Source organism: Phalaenopsis equestris, unplaced genomic scaffold (assembly GCF_001263595.1).
Source record: "Phalaenopsis equestris unplaced genomic scaffold, ASM126359v1 Scaffold000030, whole genome shotgun sequence".
Lineage (NCBI taxonomy): Eukaryota > Viridiplantae > Streptophyta > Magnoliopsida > Asparagales > Orchidaceae > Phalaenopsis > Phalaenopsis equestris.
In genome coordinates, this window is record NW_018164472.1 from 52,764 (window position 1) to 78,353 (window position 25,590).

The 25,590-nt window shown below is 32.9% G+C and overlaps 1 protein-coding gene across 1 annotated transcript; it reads left to right on the forward strand.

Moving 5' to 3' along the window:
• Nucleotides 1-2,063: 2,063 nt before the first annotated feature.
• LOC110018675 (vacuolar protein sorting-associated protein 2 homolog 1) lies at nucleotides 2,064-24,606 on the forward strand. Its single transcript, XM_020716063.1, has 6 exons — nucleotides 2,064-2,119; nucleotides 2,190-2,310; nucleotides 2,512-2,642; nucleotides 16,540-16,644; nucleotides 23,953-24,213; nucleotides 24,317-24,606. Exons 2-6 carry the CDS (start codon nucleotides 2,274-2,276, stop codon nucleotides 24,452-24,454), a joined length of 672 nt encoding a protein of 223 aa, XP_020571722.1. The 5' UTR covers nucleotides 2,064-2,119; nucleotides 2,190-2,273; the 3' UTR covers nucleotides 24,455-24,606.
• The last annotated feature ends 984 nt before the right edge of the window (nucleotides 24,607-25,590 follow it).

Below are 25,590 nucleotides of genomic sequence, written 5' to 3' on the forward strand. Positions count from 1 at the left end.
TGAATTGTGATAATTTTATTTATTAAAATAAAAGAACAATACAGTAGCAATAATTTAGTGCTCAACGACGCCTGATTCATGCACACATAAAGAGAAGATTAAGTTGTGTAAGACACTGATAATACCTGATGTCTAAAATAAACATATAGGTAATATATGAAACACTTAATAATTTATGTGGCTCAAACTGGAGGCTTTTTGTATGACCAGATTTAGGCTCTGTTTGGCGTAGCTGTAGCTGCAGCTTCTCAGCTTTTCAACTGCAGCTACACTGCCCCAAGAAACTACTGCAGAGAAGCTGGTTGTCTATTTGTTGCAGCTGTGTGAAAACAGCTGCGGGACAACTGTTTGTGGAAAAAATGACAATTCTGCCTCTGTTTAGTAAAATTGTTTAAAATAAAACTGTGACAATTACATATTTGATACTTCAGAAGCAAAAAATTCATTTCAAAACAGAACAAATCCCAATCGCTGCCTGCAGTGGAATCCGACGGACTGTCCACCCACAGGAAGAAGACAAAAGCCAAAACACTAGAAAAAAGAATCCACTATTTATTCTCCAAGTTTTTCAAAAAAATATGATAGAAAAAGCATTATTTCTCCTAAATTCATTCTTCACTTACTAAAAATACCAAAAAAAAAAAACAGATGGATTAATAGACTTTTAAAAGAAAATTCCTTTCTACTGGAGAGCAGCCTTTGCTTTATGCTATTAGAGCACGAAAAAAACACTCTACTCCATCAAGTCATCTAGCATACTTCTACTGACAGGTAAGATTGTAAGCACAATAAGTAATAACATAGGAAATTTGAAACAAATGGCATCACATCTACTGTTTTTTCAAAATATATACATATATATATGTATACGTGTATATATATATATATATACGTATATACATATATATATGTATATACGTATATATATGTATATACGTATATATATGTACATATATATATATATATATATATATGTAAATACATCCAAATTACAAAAAAAAAAAAAACTATTCAGTAAATTTTCATTGCTATACATTTAAATACACATTCATTTAATGATTTAAAAGATGAATGGCTTCACATTCAAACCAGGTGTTAGATATGTAAATACTAGAGGATTTAAAATGTTAGTCATGTAAGCACATAAGAGTTAAAAGATCTGTAGCTTTACTTTTAAAATTCAGATGTTAGATAAATAAATGCTCAAACAATTAAAGAATCTGTAGTTTCCTTTTAAAATGTAGATGTTATATGTATATGATAAGATTTCAATTGTAAGAATGTATTAGAAATCATATGTATCACATATGAATATGTAATAGTCTAAGAACACATAAATACTTCTTAAAGTTAAGTATTCTATACATGAATATTTAAACATTGAATGGTATGTATATAAACTTTAAAAGTTTTCCGATCGGCAGAGGAAGCTCGCACTCGGTGGAGCAGGCGAAGGCAAGATCGAATGGAGGAGAGGTAATGGGGTAAAAAGTAGGAGCTTTACCGCGGGCCGCGGGGTTTCACCCGCGACCGACGTTTCCCTTAGATTTGCGGCCGTCCCGAGCGGAACGCCGCGCCAAAACATCCTAAATAGCGGTCTCCCGCCGCACGGCGCAGGAAGAGTGGCGCCAAATGGACCCTTACATTCATGAATCATATATTTACTTCAATCAAATGTTGCACTCGGCATCGAGACCGAGAAAAGTCTTCCGATAGAGGAAGCTTGCACTCGTGGAGCAGGCGAAGGCAGAATCAAATGGAGGAGGGGTAAGGGAGTAAAAAGTAGGAGTTATACCGCGGGTCGCGGTTTCACCCGCGACCGACATTTCCCTCAGATTTGCGGAGTGGAACCCCTCGCCAAAATATCCTAAATAGCGGCCTCCCACCGCACGACGCAGAAAGAGTGGCGCCAAACAGACCCTTACATTCATGAATCATATATTTACTTCAATCAAATGTTGCATATAATAAAAATTTTTATTTTTTTAATTTATTTGATATGAAATTAAAATATAAGGATAATTATTTTTATTTTTTTTATCGATTTATTGGATTAAATGAAGTTTAAAATCGTTGAATTTGTAGATATTGATCTATGCGCGTTCTTAAGTATTAGGTGGTATGTATATAAATCCCCCAAAAAGAAAAACCACAAATTGAGGGATCCTCATCGCAAATTTTTATTGCAGTCGATCCGCAGCAGATCCGAGAACTGAAGCAAGAGGAAGGAGAAGGCTGCAGCGACAGTTGTGTTCCGATCGAATACGGCAGAGATGAGTTTTCTCTTTGGCAAGAAGAAAACTCCCGCAGGTAATATTTCTCGCAATCCAATTCAGAAACTCCTTTGATTGTTTCCATCGAATATGTAGTAATATGGGTGATCGATCCTCTATTATTGATTGTTTATCTTTCTTATTATAGATATACACCATGTTTGCTCAAGGGAATTTTAGGTTTCGGGTTTTTTTGCGTGTTTTTTCTGCTGTTTTTCTTATTGATTACTTGATGCAGAGTTGCTGCGGGAAAACAAGAGAATGCTTGATAGGTCTATCAGAGAGATCGAGAGGGAGAGACAAGGGCTGCAAAATCAGGAGAAGAAGCTTATTACTGAGATCAAGAAGGCTGCCAAGCAAGGGCAGATGGTAATTCTTTATCTGAGCTTATTAATTGAGGATGTTGTTATAGATTTGATATGATATGTTATTTAAACTTATGATTTATCGTAGCAATTGATGCCAGTTATGATTATGACGAACTTGCTATTAACTTGTAAGCTAATACATGTGACAGATGCTGGTTTTTCTTAATTCATGCCTTTAAGATGCCTTTAAGTGATTGAGGAGGATTTGCTTGAATTTTTTTTTCTATTTTTTTTATTTCTGTTTTTACAGATATTAAGGGTTGGACCTAGGCAGGCAACTGGCAATCTTGAAAATTTTCTGTATATTATTGCAAAATAAACAATTAATTATTAATAACCCAGGCAACTCCAATTAGATTTAGGCCAATATTTAAGAAAAAAATAAAAGCAGTAAGAAAAAAGCGTTTGGCTTAATTCTTATAATAAGGAGTTCGTTTTATTCTCTTTTTAATATTAATGTATTTACATATTAAGTTCGGGCACTCTTAAGGAGGAGGTTGGTTCTATCACTACATTATTTTTCTTTCATCCATATGAAATGGAGAATTGTAAAGGATTCTACCACCGTTTAATTTAATTTTACTTATATTCTCAATATTTGTGCTGGATCACTTTTTGGATTTATGTCTTTGTTATGGAGTGCTATTGAAATTAGAGTGTTAAAATTTATTGCTATTTTGTAGCTCCATATTCATCTATTTGATGGATTTGTAGAATTGATATCATACTTTTTTTTGGTTCTTTTGATATAAGAAACTTGCCATGGATAGATTTAGGTCATGCTGCAATATCTTTGTGCGGCATGTGAGTAGAGTAATAGATGCCTCATCCGTCTCTAAGGAACGTCTTGTTTGCAATTTATGCAGATAGCATTTTACGATTTATATTAGGACATAGTTAAATAAGTACATAATTATGGCTATGTGATAAGGTTTGAATGAGTACATGATTTATAGTGTTAAAGTTTGTTTTTTAGATGAATAATGCCTTAGGAGTATTATAGGGCAAGGGTATCATGAAGTTTTAACTTTGACTAGTAATGAGACATGATTCCTAGTATTTGCAATAAATAAATCATTAATTGTCACACCCTGGATCTGAAAGACGCATTATATCAATGATAGGTGTGATGCAAGAGTTGATCTCAACTTTTGAATTAAATTTCAAGAGCAAAGATCGATTAAAACCTGTTTTTTTACTTGCGGGGAAAAGCACACGTATAAGTAATAATAGATAGTAAGAGCAGGTAAAGGAGAGTTGCTAAAATTTTATTTTATCAATCTAATTCTTAACAAGAATACAACAAAAAAGTAAAAACAACTACTAATGAAAAGAAAGTGGGAGACACAACTGCATAAGAAAACTACCAATACTCAAAAAAGTACAAATAAAGCTACCATAAAACTTAAAAATATCAAATAAAGTTAAATTGTTGTAAAATTTGCTTCTATAGTAATGGTGTACGTAACTTTCTGGTAGAATTTGCTATAGATTGTTGAATTGGTTCAGAAACATCTACATTCATCATTTGATAGTCCTTGAGCACATTGTGTGTGTGGCATGCACGCGCAATATAAACTCTTGATGAAATTGCCTGACAACAATTAACTATTTTGTGAAGCTTGCTTGGCCATGTGTCCAGAATATCAATATGTGAAATTGCATATTAACAATTGCAATGAAAATTTTGAATATCTCACTTTAAACATCATCCACATCCTTTTATGCACTTATTCATCGACTCTAAGATGCAGCACATGCATTAAAACTATGAAGTTTTATCCTCTTAGAAAGAGAATACTGATTCTAGTCTTAAGCTTGCACACACATGCATGAGCCCATATGCACATGCACATGGATGAACATTTTTTCTTTTTAAATGATTATTTTCAGTTTTCTTCCATTTTGTTTTTAATTCTATCATCTTGTATGTTTTTCATGTACAAAATTAGACTTGAATTTCATCAGCAGCATGATTTTACTTACAAATTGAATTTTATCATTTTTAGTGAAAATTTAACTTTTTATTTATAAAAAGTAAGGGCAATCATATGAGATATTAAAATCCACATAACGAGTTGTTTGTTTTGAAGTGAAATAGGTCTAAAGCAAATGATTTGCGTGAATTTTAACCTTTTAAGTGTTGGTCATGTGGTGAATTTATTATAAAGAAAAATTTTATTCTAATATATTTAAAATACCTCAAGCTTCAGCTTCTCTTGCCAAGTAGGTGCACTTAAGTTGTTCGCATATTTACCTTTACCCAGACTTTAGGTATATGGTAACTTGATAAGCTATAATACTTGGGTTATTTCATCTGGTGGGGATTATAGGACTAATAATTATACTCTGACCCATCAAATTGTAACTATATTATCTAGTTTAATGTGTTATCTTGTTGTGGAATATCTATATTGAATCATATGCCATGCATATTACCTTATCAGATAAGACCCTTAAAATGAAATGTTTGATATGACGGTATTGATATGATAGTTAGGTAATAAGATGGTTTCTTAGGGGTATTAGTGTTTGGAGATTGTAAGGTTCCTAGTCCTATGAACAGTTGATATAGTAATTACATATTCATATGGTCTTATGCAATAATTTACTGATTTACTGATTTGCTTAATAAGAGTTAATGGTTACACATATTCAATTTTGATGACTCATGTGATCCAGTTCTTAAATAATTTTCACATAAGCCCAATGATTCCAAGGTATCAGAATTTAAATGTGTTTGTGTCTATGTAATAATTATGATAATGATAATGATAATAATGATGATCATAATAATAGGTTTTAACTAAAAGTCATGGATAACACCATAAAAGACGTGTATGCCGCCATTTTTTAGCTTTCTTTCGCTTAAAAAAATTACCATTTGTACCTTTCCTAATAGGGTCATCAAATGGTCGATGTTTAATTTGACCAAACAATCTAAGACAACTCTTTCTAATCTGTCATGCCATTGGAGCTACGCCAACTCTTTCACGGATATATTCGTTTCGCATTTTGTCATCGACTTGAGTCTTCTTATCACAACAATACTTAACTTAATTTTATGCTTCTCTTTTACAAACCAACATTTTGTATTATAAAATTTTGCAGGTTTCAACTTTGCATGTCTCACCACGTTCTTATAAAATTTTCCTATAAGTCGAAGTGATACTTTTTTATCACATGATAGGCCTGATGCATTCCTCCACTTGAAACATCCAACTTGAATTCTACTAGTAACATGCCCATCTAGATCACCATCATTTTGAGCAATATACCCGAGATATCTAAAATCTTCACTCTTTTAATGACTTGTTCACCCATTATTATAACCTAACCACTAGATCTACTAATATTAAAGTTATATTCCATATTAAGTTTTAGATCTACTCAAACGAAAGCCTCTAAACTCTGAAGTTGACCTCTGTAATTCATTTTTTGTTTTAACTCTCTCTATTCTTATCCACAATAAATGTATCATTAGTGAAAAGGTGAAAAACATGCACCAAGCTACAATTACTTCTTTCTTTTATAGAACTCTCCAAAGTACTTCTCCTGGAATCTTATCATAAGTTTTTTCTAAATGACCAAAAATCATATGTAGATCTTTCTTACTCTTTCTAAACTTCTCCATCAAACCTCTCAATAAATGTATAGCTTCCATAGTAGACTTCCCCGACATGAATTCAAACTAATTTTGAGATATTTTCCTATTATGTCATAACCTATGTTCAATTACTCTCTCTCATAACTTTATTGTATAACACATTAGCTTAATTCTTCGATAATTTTCACGCACTTGTACATCCCTTTTATTCTTAGAAATAAGAATCAATAGACCCTTTCTTCACTCATCGACATCTTTTGCTTTTCTAAAAAAATGTTAAAAATTTTAGTAAGCGAAAAAATTCCGAGCCATCAGGTCCTGTTTTTACTAATGCCAAGTGAAAATAAAAAAAATTGTTATTATTTATGATATTAAGATCACTAAAATTGATCGTATTTTCACAATCATTATCGAAAATTTATCAAAATATCCCACGCATTTATGTTGAATATTCTCATCCAAGAAATATTTTTTTTAAAATTTTTTGTCCTTAATAAATAAATTTTTATTTTTCTTGCTATTTTGCTTGGCTATTTTATACATGTCTCTCATCTCGTTTAAGTTCTAATTTATTATAAAGGTCATTAAAATAAAATTTCTAGCATCATAAATTGTTCTCTTTATCCCGTCGAGCTACCTTATATCTTTCCCAATTCCCTAAGCTATTAAATTTAAACTAATTTTTATAAAAAAATATTTTATTTTTTATATTTTCTTGTATATTATTATTCCACCACCTATTTTTATTCATAAGATATTTTCCTTTTGATTTTCCAAGCATATCTTGTGCAACTTGTTTAATAATACTAGTTACTTTATTCAACATAATAATAGTTTCTTCATTAAAAGCTCAAATATTATGATCATGAAGTTTACTCATAAAATTAATTTTATTTATGTCTTTTTAGTATTTCCATATAATTCTTTGATAACATTTCATTGAATATTAACTATTTCAATCCTTCATCTTAAAATCCAGAACCAATAATCAATGTTGGACACTTAAATTTTTACTTGGAATGACCTTACAAGCTATAATTTCGATGATCTATTTTTCTCATAAAGAATACTCAATTTGTATTTTATTAGATCCATTTTTATGAGTGATCATATGTTTATATCTTTTCTTAAATAAAATATTAGCAATGACAAAATCATAAGCTAAAACAGAATTTAGTGTGACTACTTTCTTTAGTAATCACTCCAAAATCATAGTTACCATGAATATTTCTGAAATATTCTAACATTCTACCAACATGTCTATTTAAATCTCCTCTAATAATATTATTTCTTCAAAGTGTATTGTTTGTATTAATTCTTCAAAGTCATTCTAAAATTTTTCTTTTGAATATATATCCAAACCTACTTGAAGAGCATACACTTATAATATTAAGAATCTTAGTATCAACAATAATATTTAATGCTATAATTATATCTCCAATTTTATTAATTTTCAGAATATCAACTTTCAAATTTTATATATAATTACACCTACACTTTCTAATACGACTTCTATGTGTATATGACAGTTTAAACCTAAATTACCAATCTTCTCAGTATTTTCACCCACCCATTTTGTTTCTTAATACATAAGATATTTATCATTCTATGAATCGTAATATCTTTTAATTCTTTTAATTTACTTGTGTGTGTATTTATTTTCAAAGTTCCTATCTTAATATTATTTTTAAAGCAATGATTGATAACGCAGATAGATTCAATATGTAACATATGCAAATTCCAAGGAGATTCAAGCGCCACAAATGAGCATCTAATCTAATCATATCAGCATGTATGGTACCATCCATAACCATAGGACAAGTTGGCTTTAACAATAAGCGAATCAGAAGGATACAAACTTCCGTGAGGCAGGAAACCTCCGCTTTAGTTTGCATGAAAAAAATTGAAAAAGGAAATGCTTTTAACAATAGGACAAGTTGGCTTTAACAATAACCATAGGACAAGTTGGCTTTAACAATAAGCGAATCAGAGGGATACAAACTTCCTTGAGGCATGAAATCTCTACATTAGATTGCATGAAAAAAAATTGAAAAAAGAAATGCTTTTAATTAAAAAAAATGCAGAGAAAAAGTACAATCATTTCCAAGAAGACAATGATAGTGGCCTCTTAGCATAGAGGGTGGACAGAGAGGCGTGGGGGGCGTTGCTGCGATTTTTTTTTTTAATTTTTAGATATTAAATTTAATTTTAAATTTAACTGAATACAAAATTTTAATATTTTTATTCTTAAATTATAATATATGAATGCAAATTCAACTTCAAAACTGAAATTAAAAATAAATTTTAATTTTTAATAACACCATAGTTTTTGTCTCTTCATAGGTCATTTTAATTTAACTCAATAAACACATTCAAATGCCACTTTAATAGAAGAATCATTCAAATGGGTTTTATCCCAACAATTACTGAGTTTAGTCACCATAATATACGATTTACTTAACTTCACACATAAATGCGACTTACACCTAATTGTGACAAAAAACTTGAGAATTCTGGAAAAGGAGAAAATAGGTGCATACAAGATAACATGACCATCAAAAATATTTTATTATTATAATATTATTACCAGTCAAGGGTTTATAGGAGCACTAAAGCTCCAACCTGAATATTATCAGAATTATTTCAGAATTTGTGCAAAATATTATTACAAAAACTTATTTGCTAGAGCTCTTTTAGAATTTTTAGCCCGACATGACTCTGATGCCAGATATACCCAGTCGAATAAAAGCAGGTATTGAAAACTACAAATGTATTAAGTTAAAAACTTACACGGTGGAAGCTTAGTACAAACTCCATAGAAGGGATGGAAGAACACACCGAAAAGTGAAACTAAAGTTATAATCAACCACACTAAAACATAGCAAATGAGCCTTTTATATAGTAGATGACTTAACTCCAGATTTTATACAAAATATAATATAATTAATTATATTTAATTCGGTGCAAGAAAGAGTCTAATAATGTGATTTTACTTTATAAAAAGAAAATATTTCTCTTTTGTTAAGAAAGAATCTTAATAATGAGAATAATTTTTATCAAGTAACTTTATAAAGGTTAGTACTACCAGATCTGCATTTTTTATCTATGTTAGCTAGTTTGTCTCTTGCGGCTATCCCGATCATCATTGTCTGTCATTGATTTTCATCAAGTGGAATTCTCTCTTCGTCAATGTAAAGAAAAATTTTGGAGTTTTGAACAATTCTTGAAATTGCTTCTGGTAGATCTCCATGATTTTTCCTTAGATTTATTTTTCATTTCTATGAGGGTATTTTTTATGAATGCCCTCATAAATTTCTTTAATGGATAATCCGTCATTGACATGAGCTGCTGATAAGGATTGTGTAGTTTTGTGTGTTTGAATTATTAACTTAATTTGTTTATCAATATTAAATTATGTCCACCATTTAAGTAAAATTGTCTCTGAAGACAAAAATGATTAAAAATATTTTTTTTAAGGTTATTGTTGAAGTCCAAACCCAAGAAATTTGACAATATGTGAAGAAATAAATTAAATTTTATTATTGTAATTATTTTTTTAGACTGATACTTCTCATTTTAGGAAAAGCCTCAAATCACTTATAAAGTTGCAGTGAATTACTGGACTTACGTCTAAACAATGATAAATGTTTTGTTTCTTTTAAACCATTACAAAAATATTATTGGTTCATCATTGTAAATAAAGTTGTAAGCGGAGAACTACGAGTTTGGTTCTATCGCCGATGAAGATATTTCGCAGGCCATTAAAAAATTTTTATACTAAATGAGTTGAAACTTCTACAATGAGTTATATTGGTCAAAAAATTATTACAAGAGCAAAAGTTAGTTTATTTATTCACAAATTGTCAAATTCCTTTGGTTTGGGGATGGACTATAACCCTAGGAAAAGATACATCTAATCATCTCTGTCTGTAGAGATAATTTTTGCTTAAATGGTGGACCAGATTTAAGGTAATGAGTAACTGCATCAAATTTAGTCATTAATCTAAACATACAAAACTTCACAATCCTCTTTAATAGCTCCTGCTAATGACAAATTTTCAATTTAAGAAATTTATGAGGGCATTTGTAAAAAATACCCTCATTAAAATTAGAAATGGATTCAAAGAAGAATCATGAAGATCTATCAAGAGCAGTTTCAAGAATTATTCAAAGCTTTAATATTTTCTCTTGAAAGTGACGAAATGGAATGACACTTGATGGAGATTTAATGATATATAATAATGACCAGGATCGTCACAAGGGACAAGCCAACTAGCTGAAATAAACAACGCACATGAAATTATTTTTATAAATTTACTTTATAAAATTTATTCTTATTGTTAAGATTTTTTCTTTGCTATAAATATATATTTTCTTTTTTCCAAAGTAAAGTTATAATTACATTTTTTTCTTGCACTGAAAGAAATATAATTAATGATATTGTATTTTATTTTGAAATTCGGAGTTTGAGTCCTCTATATGTAGGACTCATTTATATTTCTTGTGTGCTCAACTATAGTTTGTTTCTGTGTGCTCTTCCATTTCCTATATCGAGTCTGTAAAAAATTCTGTCGTTTAAGTTTTTAAGTTTAAAAAATTTTAGTTTTTAATATTTGTTTTTTTTTTGTTTGGACTCTTTTGGTATCAGAGCCATGTAAGACTAAAAGGTTTGAGAGAATTATAATGAATAAGTTTTTATAATAATATTTTGCACAAATTCTGAAATAATAATATTATGATAATAGTTAGGTTATAGCTTCAGTGCTCTTATAAACCCTTGACTGATGGTAATTTTATTATAGCAGAATATTTCTGGTAGTCATGTTATCTGATATGCATTTGTATTATCTTTTTTTAGAATTCTTGAGTTTTCATTATATTTAGATGTAAGTCCCGCTTATGTGTGAGGGACAATAATTATTATATTATGGTGATTAAACTCAGTAATCATTCAATGATTCTTCTATTAAAATGGTATATAGTTTGGAAACCAGAGGACACAGAGCTACTGACTCGAAGGAGGATGGAATAAGCCTCACTTCTTTGTTATAACAATAACAAGTACTATTCAATAAAAAGTTGTTTGAATCTTGTTGAAAATATCATAGTATTACTTTGTTTTGTTACAAAATATGATTATGATAACTCTCATCCATTAGAGTCATCTATTGCTCTCTATATGACTATATCTTTGAATTGTAATATGAATTCTTCTATTTTGACTAGAGTTTTCTCCATCAGGCATAATCAATTAATTAAGAATGTTGAAATGGTAGAATACCCTCTAAATGAGGAAGACTTAAATAGACGATCCATTCTTAAAGTAGATAAATTCCTTATCTACAGAATATGAACCTTTGATTTCAAAGCAAAAACCTCTATTAAGACTGTAGAACTATCGATCACAATAGATCAGGTTGATAAAAAAATTTATCTATTAACAGATGAAAGTTGATAAAAAAATTTATCTATTAACAGATGAAAGCATGTATAGATATATGCGGGATTTTTTAATATATTCATATAGGTCTCTTTCAAATTGCATTCAAACCATTCACCTTAAAAGATTTAAATGCATCATTACTTGCTTGTTTGAGAGATGGTAGATGCCTCAACTGGGCTCAGTCTTTCATGGGTGTCATTGAAACCAGTCTGTGCCATGAGTTAGTTTATTTCAACTCCTTTTCTAATTTAAGTTTATCTTTGACGGACGTCAACCTCTTTGAAGTCGTCAAATAGTTATATGATTATTATTTCTCCCAGGATTAGAAACCATAGCTTCCGTGTTTAGAATTCACTTTTGAATTCTAAATTCTTTGAACCATAATGCTAAAAAGGCGGTTCAACCAATTGAAAGAACTACCTTAATTGAAATCAACCTCTTGGCCTCCCATGTTGCCACTAATAGAACTCCTAGATGGAACAAACTAACCTTCCTTGAGTCATGGACTATTCAACCAGGTTGTTCATAATAGATCAGCCGATCACCTTAAAATATTTAAATGCATCACTACTTGCTTTTTTGAGAGATGGTAGATGCCTCAACCGGGCTCAGTCTCTCATGGGTGTCATTGAAAATAGTCTATGTCACGAGTCAGTTTATTTCAACACATATTCTAATTTAAGTTTATCTTTGATGGACGTCAACCCTTTGAAGCCGTTAAACTTCAACTATAGTTACATGATTATTAGTTTCTCCCGGGATTAGAAACCATGGCTTTGGTGTTTATAATTCACTTTCGAATTCTAAATACTCTGAAACATAATGTTAAAGAGGCGGTTCGAACAACCTTGATTGAAACCAACCTCTTGACCTCCAATGTTGCCACTAATAGAAATATTAGATGGAACAAACTAACCTTCCCCGAGTTATGAACTATTCAACCAGCCTTGACTTAAAAGTCAATTATAAATCAAAACATAAATCAGATAATTCAAACATCTGATGGAGTTGTTTAAGTCAGATTTAATCGAAGAAGATTGTTAATTATTTCTAGAATATCAATCCCATCTTAAAGTTTTGTTGGTTCTTCTTCACCTCATGAAGAAGTACCAGTCGAAACATTTTAGATAAATATAAATTAAATTTTTATCTAGTGAGAGAAAATTATTCTCCCACTCCAAATTCTGAAATGAGTTTTAATTTTTAAATGAATTACGCTTCAGGGAGTAATGCGAGGACATTGGAAGAACACCACTGAAGAATTTTGTCTTAAAATATGCGAGATATATTTCGATGACATACTTAAAAGAAATAAGCAAGGGAAATGAGCCATTCTATTTGTCTCTTGGTTCACTCAACATTATACTAATCAAGCTCAACTCTTTATGATTATTAAAAAATGACAAAATAAAGGAGGGGTAACTGAGCATCATATTCTCCCTTGAAAGCTGGCATTAGCAATGATAAATTCGAAAACCTTGAGCTTACAACATTCGAAAGACTCAATACTAATACAATAATAAAAGAATTCATTACTGTAATAAAACAATTAAATTTTACTAACAATACTTTACAAACAATTGTTGAACATATTTTTTAGATTAAAAATAAATTAGATCAACTTTTGAAAAAAATCAGAGGAGCCTAAAACACGAGTTCCTGAAAAAGGAATAACCTTAGAAAAGGGAAAATATACTCTTCCTATAATCAGACATCCTAATATTCAATCTCCACCAAAACTTGATCTCAATAAATATATGACCAAGTAATATAGAATTAGAGAACATTCTGTCTAAATGGAAAGAAAGACCTCTAACAATTGGAAGAAAATTCAAAAAATTCATCCACCAAAAGATGAACTCTCTGACATAAGGCTGATGATTTACTAAAGTTTTTCATAACCTTCAGACTAATGATTCTTTGGAAATTAATAAAATAAATTATCCAAAAAAGTTTCTTGAAAAAAAATATTATTATAGACTTCCTCCTTCTATGGATGTTAACTTTGGTGAAACTTCCAACAGACACCAAAGGACATGTGATGCCACAGCTCTATGTGCTTGGAACATAGATGGCGTTAGTGATCATCAAATTCGTGAAGAAATTCAACAAATAATGGTCTATGCTAAAATGACACAAAGCCAGGCGATATGCTTCTCCTCTGACAGCTATTATGATTGTCAGTAGATTCACATGCATACTCAAAGGTTGGTGTGATTACTTTTTACTGATAATCAAAAAGAAGTTATTCTAAGTGAAAATGGGTTAGAAGATCCCTCAAAACTAAATGAATAAGCAGTTTTCACTTTAATAACTGCAATTCTTGAACATTTCGCTGAGGATATATTTGACTAAGGAGAAAGAATTAGACCTCTTTTCCAAGAGTTAAGATGTTTTTCATTCACTCACTTTAGATGATACCAAGATACCTTCTTAGCTAGAGTTATGATATTATCCGATGTCAGTTTAGTTCATTGGAAACAAAAATTTATCGAAGGATTACCTAATTTGTTTTCAGACAAGGTAAAAAGAAACCTTCAAAACCTATAAACAGGTGGTATTCCACATGACATATTTACATATGGAAATTTAATAAATACCTGTGTCAAAACTGATATTGAGCTTTGTGCTGATATTAAACTTAATAATCAGCTCAAAAGCGAAAGACTTATTGAGAGAAAACAATTAGGAGAGTTCTGTGAGCAATTTGCTTGTGACATTTCTAAAATTGCCCCTTTTCAAAAGAAAAAGAAGATTATTCCCAAGAAAAAGAAATGGGTAAAGAAGAAATCTTCTAAACCTGTAAACTCTTCTTATTCTAAACCTCAAAATAATTAATAAATTAAATCTTTAAGTGTGGACAATTAGATCACTATTCTAACCATTGTTCTACTAAGAAAAAACTTAATGAGCTTAAGATTGACGAATCTCTTCGTCAAACTGTATTGAAGCTCTTATTAACCGACTCAGAGTTCATTTCATATGAGGAAGTAATTTATGAATCTTTATCTTCTTTATCAGATGATGAAAATCAAAGTATTTCTATTTATTTACCATGACAGATCAACATAATGAAGATGTTATAAAATTTTTTCCTCAAATTGAAGATATTCTTACTAGAAAAAAAATTCTTAAACTTTTTCAAAAAAAAAAATAAGAATAATGAAGACATAAGCAACGATTTTCCTATATACTCTTTGAAAGAAGTATATAAGAAAGTTGCTCAAAAACAAAGAGAAGTCACTATTAATGAATTTAAAGTTGAAATTAATCAGTTAAAAATGAAATTGAGATTTTTAGAAGTGATAAAAAAAATTAATGAAAGAATAATTGATTTTGAATCAAAACAATATCAACAAGAAAATAAGAATGAGGAAAATATTCTTTTAGAACCGTTTACTCAGTCAATTCAAAAGCCTATTATGCATAAATGATATATCTCTATTAAATTAATTTTTAATAGAGAATATATCCTATCGAACTTAGCAATTTTGATTGAAAGTGTGCTTATATGAATTGTATTAAAAAATGACTTAATTCTTCAAAATATTTTGAAAAAACTGTTTAGCGGTTAACCCCTGCTAGTGATGACCAAATGCAGATTAAATATAAACTTTCAAATGCAGCTATCTGTAAATTAGATATTTTATTATTACTCTATTTTTACTTGTGAAAAATTTGACCCAACATATCATATTGGGTACTTTCTATTGCAAATAAAGTTCATTAAAAAAATTGATCAAAATAACATTATTTACACTATTTTTGATAAAAATATTATAGTTTATTTCATTAGTGATCCTCAAGAAGTCATTATTAATGAAGTGAATTGTATTAAAAATAAATATTTACAAGAAGTTATTTTTGAGAAAACTCTACAAACTCAACTTAATTATCAAAATATTCAGTTGAAAATCTCTAAACTGCTAGAAGATTTCCAAAAGAATATTTGTGGAGAAAATCCCATTGCTTTTTGAAATAGAAAAATCTATAGAATTGCCTGCGATATATTGTATGGTTTAATGAAATGAATAATAATAATAATAATAAACCAGATCTTTAACATCACTCTAAAAATATCATTATTTTAATTTAAAAAGTGAAATACACCTTTTTTTTGTGTGTGTGTGAGGTGGCATATGATGGTCCCCTCTTCAACACATTTGAAACTATTAGATGCATGATTTCAAGGTCTTTTAAGATTGTTTGATCACCTGTAAAAAGCATTATAAAAAGTTTCGCAATGAATGGCTTAATTGCGTGATAAGAAATTTGTGATTTCAAATGTAGACATTTTCAAATGGTTTGAAATAAAATACATGGATGATGATATTTTGCGCCTACTAGATGCTTTTGATTGGTGAAATACATTAAAAGAGCATATTCCATTGATTTTGTATTTTGATATGCTTGATGAATGGTTAAATTATCATAAAAATTGAGGAAATCTAATCCACATGAAGTCATATATTATAGATGTCAATCAATGTTGTGAACTTGAATTTGGAATTTGTATCAAGTGGAAAAATTGAGAGGAGAATAGTTATTCTCCAACTAGGAGTAAAAATTATTTCTTCCTCTCTCTCTTTTGCTGTTTGTGTATAAAAGGTTTGCATCAACTACCATGAAATATGCGTATGCATTAGTGGGAACCTCATACACTTCGTGTGGCCTTCATTATTGTTTGGCTTACTTGCCAGCCGTTAGATCTGACCACGTTTTATTTGCTATCGTTGCCTTTTATATGCTTTTCTTTCTTTGTTTTTGCAAGGGAGGAGAATTTACAATCTGCATGTTTTAATTATCAGCCAAACCAAGCATCTAATTTTGGTTTGTAATGTTTGACAGGGAGCTGTAAAAGTCATGGCAAAAGATCTAATTCGGACAAGACACCAAATCACAAAGTTTTATGCACTCAAATCTCAGCTTCAAGGAGTATCTCTGAGAATTCAGGTATTTATTTATTTGTTTTTTTGTTCTTGAAAATTTCAGTTATAAGCATTTGTACTTGCTGTTAGGACTTACTCCACTGCTTTTGATGTAGTTATCATGTGTTTTTTGGTCTTCTTGTCTTGTTGGAAACCATGTTGCACTGAGACATTTGAAAACTTTTTAGGATCTTGTTGGACATCCCATTTACTGTGTTTAATTTCAATACTTTTCTAGAAGATTTTCTTAGCACTTCTTGAACAGTCATTGGACAAAAGCAGTAACAAAGCGTTATAGACACCTGTTGGGAACAACTTATGGCACGCTAAGTCGTATGCAAAATCTTCTTTATTTTAGTAATCTAACACTCTTATTGTTCGTCTTTATCATTTCTTGTTAATATTATTGTTTTTAAACTTGATGTTCACTATTTTTTGGGTATGAAATGATGTTCACAGTTTTATATCTATGATTGCACACCTCTTAGGCTGCCCCACAAACACATTTACTCACATTGTTCAATTGCATTTTAAAGGTCATTTGATTGCTTGATATTGAAAAACATATTGTATAACTGTGAAATTTACTAAATTCAATCAATGGTTGGATGTAGTGAGAAATCAATGTTACTTTTAAACTTCAATATCAAAACCCTTCAAATGTAATGATCTTATTGTCACCAATACTGTTATGGTATGACTCATATACCATATAGGGACAGACGCTGGATTGAAGCGGAGCGGGGCGGAAGAATCTGTCCAATTCGGGAAGTTACGTGGGTTGGGGGTGCGGGGACAAAGCCCTGCGGTACGGTACAGGGGTAATGTTGTAATTACGTATTGTACTTAGGCTTTATTTGTGGAGTTATAAATAGGTCTGTTAGTAACCCCAGGAGGTATCTCTCTATTCTGTATTCTCTTTTCTGAATAGTGAAAGAACTCGCCGTTCTGCTCCCGAGGACGTAAGCATCTTTGCCGAACCTTGTTTTGCCGAACCTTGCATCTTTGCCGAACCTTGTTAAATCTCTGTGTTCTTCTGAATTTGTGTCGATTACTGTTTTTCTTCGCCTTAATTTTCTCAACAAGTGGTATCAGAGCGAGGTTCTAGGGCAGAAATAAAAAAATTTTGATGCAGGTTCGCTGCAGTTCGGATTCGCCGGAGAGTTCGGTGGAACGCGGATTTTGGTAGAGGATGATTTTTCGGCGTTTTTGCGGTTGTTCCAGCGAGGCAGCGAAGTTCGCGGACAGCATTTCCTCTCGTGACGGGCGACTTCGTGATCTGGAAGGCTGCTGGGCGTTTCAGTGCGGAAGCTGTCGCCGTTCGATGCAGAAGGCTGCTGGGCGGAAGGAGAAACCGGTGGAAGGTCGGTGCTGAGGCGCAATTTCCGGGGAGACGCAATTTCTGGATCGCTTGCGAAATTTCCGTTGCTGCTGGGAGTCCGATTTTCTCTAGGCGGAAGATTTCTTTCTTTTCCTTTGTTGCGGCACGAGTTGTCTCCTCTACAGCGATCCGAATTTCACTTGTCAAAGCAGAAGATAGCAAGAGGCGAGAATTTGGCAGGAGAAAGGGGAAGTTCTGAATTTGGCAGGAGAAAGGGAATCAAAGGCGAGAATCACGGAGAGCAGCCTGACTTGATTTCCTAAAATCGGAAGGACCTTTGGCAAGTTCTGAATTTCTCTTGCTGGAGAGAATCTTGGCTGGGAGAAGAATTGGCAGACAACTTTAAAAATTTCCTTTGCCACAGGAGAATAATAATAGAAAGGAATTGGCGAATTGGAAGGAATTGGAGGCTAAAATTGGAAGCTCCAATTTCTTTTCTTTGCTAGAGGCAGAATAAAAATTGGAAGGAAATTAGAAAATTTAATTCCGATTTTATTACTTTGCTTGCAGAGAAGAAAATTTGGAAGATATATTTTTCAAATTTTCTTAGAAGACGCAGAAAAGACAGGGGAACAGAGGAAAGATCTAAATGAATTTTTCAGAAAAAATTCGTTGCAAGAACAATTTTCAAATGACAATTTCTGGTGCGAAATTCGAGATGGTGAAGTTCGAGGGAACTGGTAACTTCGGATTATGGCAAGTCAGGGTAAAAGATCTGTTGGCGCAACAGAGAATCTTGAAGGCCCTAAGGGCAACGAAACCAGATGTCATGGATGATGAAGATTGAGAAAAATTGCAACAACGAGCGGCAGCGACAATACGTCTATGTCTGACAGATGAGGTTATGTATCACGTGATGGTTATGTATCACGTGATGAATCTATCTGAAATCTCCAGAAGAAGTTTGGAAGAAATTGGAAACTCAGTTTATGGCAAAATCTCTGACGAACAAGTTGTATCTGAAGCAAAAGCTGTATGGATTGAAGATGCAGGAAGACTTTGATCTGGCACAACACGTGAGTGACTTTAATCAAATAATTACCGATTTATCACAGTTTGATGTGAGTATTAAGGATGAAGATCGAACAATGATTTTATTGTGTTCACTGTCTTCTTCTTATGAACACCTGGTAACTACTCTGACATATGAGAAAGAGACTATCAAAGTTGATGAGATTACTGCAGCATTGTTGGCTCACACGGAAGCAGAATGCAATGCAGGGGAAAGCTCTCACGACGATAGTTTATATGTTAAGGGTAAGCAGGATCGTGGAAGGAAGAAAGAGGAGCGTTCTGAAACAGATCCAAGTCCAAAGGCAAAAAGACAATTCATTGCTACAGTTGCAAGGAGCCAGATCATATGAAGAGAGATTGTCCAAAGCTGAAGAAGTAGATTGGAGAGAAAAGTGATACTTCATCGAAGTCTATAAATGTGTTGCAGAATGATAATTCAGATTGTAGTGATGGCGATATGCTCTCAGTTTCATCAACTTAGATCACGGATGCATGAATTCTTGATTCAGGGTGTTCTTATCACATAACACATAATGTAGAGTGGTTTACTTCATACAAGTTATTTAATTCGAGCTCAGTCTATTTGGGAGATGATAGATGTTGCAATACTGTTGGTATTGGTGAAGTCGGAATTCAGATGTATGATGACACAGTTAGAACGTTATGTGATGTCAGACATATTTCAGATTTGAAGAAGAATCTGGTTTCTTTGGGCATCCTTGGGCACTCTACACAAAAATGATTTTATTCCTAAGGCAGATGATGATAGGGAAATCATTAGAATTGTTAAGAGTGCGCTGACGGTGATGAAAGGAAAGTTAACTGCAGACAATATCTACAAACTGTTGGGGAGTACATTTGTAGGTGGAGTTCATTCTGTGGAGTCAGATGACGATAGTACAAAGCTATGACATATGCGTCTGGGTCATCTCAGTGAACGTGGGATGACCGAATTGCATAGAAGAAATTTGTTGCATGGTGTTAAAAGCTGCAAGCTCGATCTTTGTAAGTTCTGTATTCTTGGAAAATAGACTAGAGTCAGTTTTATGACTGGAAAACACAAAGCTGAAGGGATTCTTGATTATGTGCATTCTGATGTATGAGACCCTACTAAGGAGTTGTCATTGAGAGGATCTTAGTATTTCGTTACCTTTATTTATGATTTCTCAAAGAAAGTTTGGGTGTACTTCTTGAAGCAGAAATCTGAAGTTTTCTCTAAGTTCAAGCGGGGGAAAGTTGAGGTGGAGAACCAAACTGGTAGAAATATCAAGTATTTGAGATCTTATAATGGCACTGAGTACACAAATTTGCAGTTTTAGAAGTTCTGTGAGGAGCATGGGATTCAAATATATTTTTCAGTGCGCAAGACACCACAGCAGAATGGTGTAGTAGAAAGGATGAATAGGTCCTTAACTAAAAGGGCAAGGTGCTTGAGACTGAATGCAGGGCTTTCTAAGAGTTTCTGGGCAGTGGCTGTGAATATGACATGCTATCTCATCAATATATCACCTCGAGCATCAGTGGGTGGCAATGTCGCAGAAGAGGTATGGGCAGATGATCCAGTTAAATTCGATCATTTACAGATTTTTGGTTGTCCTGCTTATGTGCATGTACCTGGAGATGAAAGATCAAAATTTGATGCAAAATCTAAAAAGTGCATCTTTCAGGGCTATAAGAAATGTGTGAAATGATACAAGTTTTGGGACCTGATTGCAAAGAAGATGGTGATCAGCAGAGATGCAGTTTTTGATTAGCAATTTATGCTACAGCAGAATCAAGATAAAGTATCAGAGAAGAGTTCCAGTTCAAATGCAGTGCAGATGAATTTAGAACAACAGCCAGTAGCTTCTGAGAGGTGAAAATTCAAATCCAACACCTAGTGATTCTATTCCAGATGATCTGCAAAATTATAATCTAGACAGAGATAGACAAAGACACACCAATGTAAGACCTCCTAGTAGATTGTGTTATGAAGACTTGGTCTCTTGTGCACTTCTCATCAGCAATGATGATCCATCCACTTTTCAAGGAGCTATCACCAGCCATGAGAAAGAAAAATGAATTGGTGCAATAGTTGAAGAGATGAAATCTTTGCAGAAAAATCGCAGAAAAATCGCACATCAACTTCCAGAGGGAAAGAAGACTATTGGGTGCAAATGGGTCTACAAAAGGAAACCAACAGTATCAGAAAAAGAAGGGGAAAAGTTCAAGGCTCGACTGGTTGCAAAGGAATTTTCACAGCAGAAGGGGATAGATTATGATGAAATTTTTTCTTCTGTGGTCAGACATACTTCAATCAGGGCAGTGCTTGCATTAGTAGTCATTTGAGATTTACATTTGGAGCAGATGAATGTTAAAAGTGTTTTTTTGCATGGTGATCTGGAGGAGCAAATTTACATAGAGCAACCAGAATGGTTCACTCAACCTGAACAGGAGCATCTGGTTTGCAGGTTAAAGAAATCGCTGTATGGGTTGAAACAGTCTCCAAGACAATGGTACAAGCGGTTTGACTCCTACATGATTCAGATTGGCTACAGGCAATGTGGGTATGATTGTTGTGTTTATGTGAAGAGTCTTGATGATGGTTCTATTATTTTTCTGTTATTGTATGTTGATGATATACTGATTGCTGCAAAAAATATGAATGATATCCGTGGTTTGAAAGCTTTATTGAGTCAGGAGTTTGACATGAAAGACTTGGGTCCTACGAAGAAGATTCTTGGAATGAAGATTCATCGAGACAAAGACTCAAGACGATTCAGAGGCTCAAGACGAGACTCAAGACGATTATGTTTATTTCAACGAGGCTATGTTGAGAAAGTGCTGGAAATGTTTGAACTGAGCAAAGCAAAATCTATAAGCACTTCTTTGGCAAATCATTTTAAGCTTTCTTCAGAACAGTGTCCTAAGACAGATACAGAAATCGAAGACATGACAAAGGTTTCATATGTCAGTGCAGTGGCTCATACTGTTAGTCAAGTCTGCAAATACATGGCTAAACCTTAAAGAAGATATTGTGAAGCAGTCAAGTGGATTTTCAGACTATGCGGGTGATTTGGATGACAGAAGGTCTACAACTGGTTATGTGTTTACTCTTGGTTGTGGGCCTATATGTTGGAAATCAACAATTCAGTCTATTGTGACATTATCTAAAACTGAAGCTGAGTACATGACAGTAGCTGAAGCTGCTAAAGAAGCCTTATGGCTTGCTGGGCTAGTAAAGGAACTGGGCATTGAGCAAGGTGGAGTTCAGTTGCATTGTGACAGTCAGAGTGCTATTTATCTGGCTAAGAACCAGGTGTACCATGCGAGAACCAAACACATTGATGTCAGGTATCACAAGATCAGAGAGTTGATTACTTCTGGTGAGATACTGTTGCAGAAGGTTCATACTGATGAGAATGCAGCTGATATGTTGACCAAGCCAGTTACTATCAACAAGTTCTTGCATTGCTTGGACTTGTTGAATGTTTGCAGTTGCTAGAGAAGCATGGTGGCCCAACCCACAGTGGTGCAGGTGTAACTCCCAGGTATCTTTTCTCCTAAGGGGCTGGATATTCGCCAAGGTGAAGATTTTTTATGGTATGACTCATATATCATATAGGGACCGACGCTAGATCGAAGCGGAGCGGAGCGGAGCGGAAGAATCTGTCCAAATCGGGAAGTTACGTGGGTTGGGGGTGCGGGGCAAAATCCCGCGGTACGGTACAAGGGTAATGTTGTAATTATGTATTGTACTTAGGATTTAATTCTGGGGTTATAAGTAGGTCTGTTAGTAAACCCAGGAGATATCCCTCTATTCTGTATTCTCTTTTCTGAATAGTGAAAGAACTCGTTGCTTTGCTCCCGAGGACGAATGCATCTTTGCTGAACCTCGTTAAATCTTTGTGTTCTTCTGAATTTGTGTCGATTACTGTTTTTCTTCGCCCTAATTTTCTCAACAAATGCAAATGCCTGAAAACTAAAGCATCATTTCCAAAAACATTTATTTACATGAATCAAATGAGCCCTTGGAATCTTTATCTGATTTTTCTAATTAGTACCTGCTCTTAATAGCTGTTTCTTCCTAGGACATTATTGCCATACTTAACATTATATTATCATAAGTATGTTACTTCTTTTGAGTCATATACTATTAACTTTTTAATATGTATATTTCCATATACATAAGGTCTGTTGTGTCCTACGTTTGAGGAATTACCATCTAACCTTGCTTGTGTGTTGCTTCTCCTTAATATTCTTATTCATGTTTCTTATGTGTGCGACCAAAATTTTATGCTGCATTTGAACGTCTGTCTCTTACGTAGTAAATTCGTTGATGTAAGTGTAAGCTTTCTTTGATTTGCACTTTGATGCAACAAATTATTATGGTGAAGCCTGTCATATTTCTTTTCTAAATATTTGTAATTTGGCTGGAGTCATCATTTTTTTGGATTTTGGTTTTATGAAATATATTTCTTGTAATTTAGATCTTTGCTCAATATTTTAAATATTGAATAAATGATATTATCCAGGTATATCCATTGTATAAGACTGGGAATATTTCTTCTTAAAACCAATTGCAAAGCTTAGTTCTTTTAACAATTTCTTACATGATCTCTTCATCTTTCTTCCATATATGAATTAAGGGCCGTACTTCAGAACCTTTGTGCTGGAGCAGTCATTTGGCTGCATCAATTTTATGCTTTTTCTGCTGAATGTTTAACTTAAATTTGTGATGCACTTGTGGGGGTTCTGATTTTGGGCCTCATCAGACAAGCATGCACATAAATACTTATCTTGTCCCTCTGTGAGCTGTCTAAATGAAGTTGCTGTTATTGATTGTGTGTTTTTTTATGTACTAAAGCTGATTGGTCAAAACCCAGTGTGAACCATGAATTAATAATATTGTTTGCTCTGATGAAAAGCAGCTGATGCAAATTTATGATTTTGTTATAGACCTTGAAGTCAACACAAGCCATGGGTGAGGCCATGAAGGGTGTTACCAAGGCAATGAGACAGATGAACAGGCAAATGAACTTACCTGCACTACAGAGGATAATGATGGAGTTTGAGCAGCAAAATGAGAGGATGGAGATGGTCTCTGAGGTCATGGGTGATGCAATAGATGATGCTCTTGAAGGAGATGAAGAAGAGGAAGAAACCGAAGAACTTGTCAGCCAAGTCCTTGATGAAATTGGAATAGACATCAATTCTGAGGTACTCATATATATCTATATACATACTCCAAAAATCTGTTATGTTTCTCGATTTGTTTGAACTAATATTAGGTTTTGACATGTATTTCTTTGTCTATGAGCAGCTTGTCAAGGCGCCTACATCTGCTGTGGCCAAACCAGCAGCAAACACTAAGGTTGCTCAGGCCGAGTCAGCTGCAGCTGACGATGGTGGAATTGATAGTGAGCTACAGGCAAGGTTAGATAATTTGAGGAAAATGTAAGTTTGTACACATGTGTAGTACTTGAAATGAGAAACAGAGTGCCGATTCCTTGTATTATATTGTCCCATGCACAATGTCTATTCAACCAATACTTAACTCTTTACTGTTTGGATGATTATTAAAAATATTTGTGCTTATATATCCACATGGTTTTGAATTTGGTGTGAACGTTTATTTGTTTATCTCATTCAGTGATTGTAATCATTTCAAACGAGATTGATGAGAATTTCACTTTTCATTGATTGATGTCTATTACATGTCAAAAAATCAATGAGGTGATTGGATTCACCAAGTGTCTATATTCTTTATCTTTACCATATTATACTCTGCTATGGTATTATATAGGGTAGTAACATGTGATTCATGTGGAAGCTAGTGATTCTGGTGTCGAGCAAACATTACTAAAACAATCTTTACAACTTGAAAATAACAGTGAGTTTGATGAAGTAATGCTAGAAGAGTTGAGTGGGGTGGGAGGAGGAGATGCCATTTATCTGAGTGGTGATGGGAGATAATTTTTTTATAGGTTATGATAACTTATGAGTGGTTGAGGAGGGCGTCGTCTTAGAAGAAATAAGAAGAAAAAAATCATGTAGAAGGGATTAGAAGTGCAGGTATATAAGGACCAATTTCTCATTGTCTCTGATTCTTAATTGAGGCCTAACAAAATCAATTGTTATTAGGTAGTCCAATGATCTCAAAATGTACATTGGCATGAAATACACTTTTTTTCAAAGAAAGAACAATGTGAGAGCAAACAAGCAATAATGTGCCTTTGACATGTGCATTGTAGGATAACCCAACTACAAAAATAACACTAAAAAGGCATTAGCAAATGTGCTAATTAGTCTTAGCATTAATTTCTCAAGGAAATTTAATTGTATTGAGTATGGTATTGGTGTTTCTTAAAAGCGGTTTTCCACATCCTATCTTTGGTCCCTTCAAGATTTTAACATTCGTAATTTGTATTTTTTTATGCCTTTTCGTGTTATTATTGTTGTTGGGTTATCATACAATGCATCTTTTCAAGCCACATTATTGCTGGCTTGTTGTTTCACTGCTCTTTCTTAGAAATAAGTGCAGTTCATGCCAATGTGTATTTGTAGGTTGCTGAACTATCTGATAACTATGGTTGT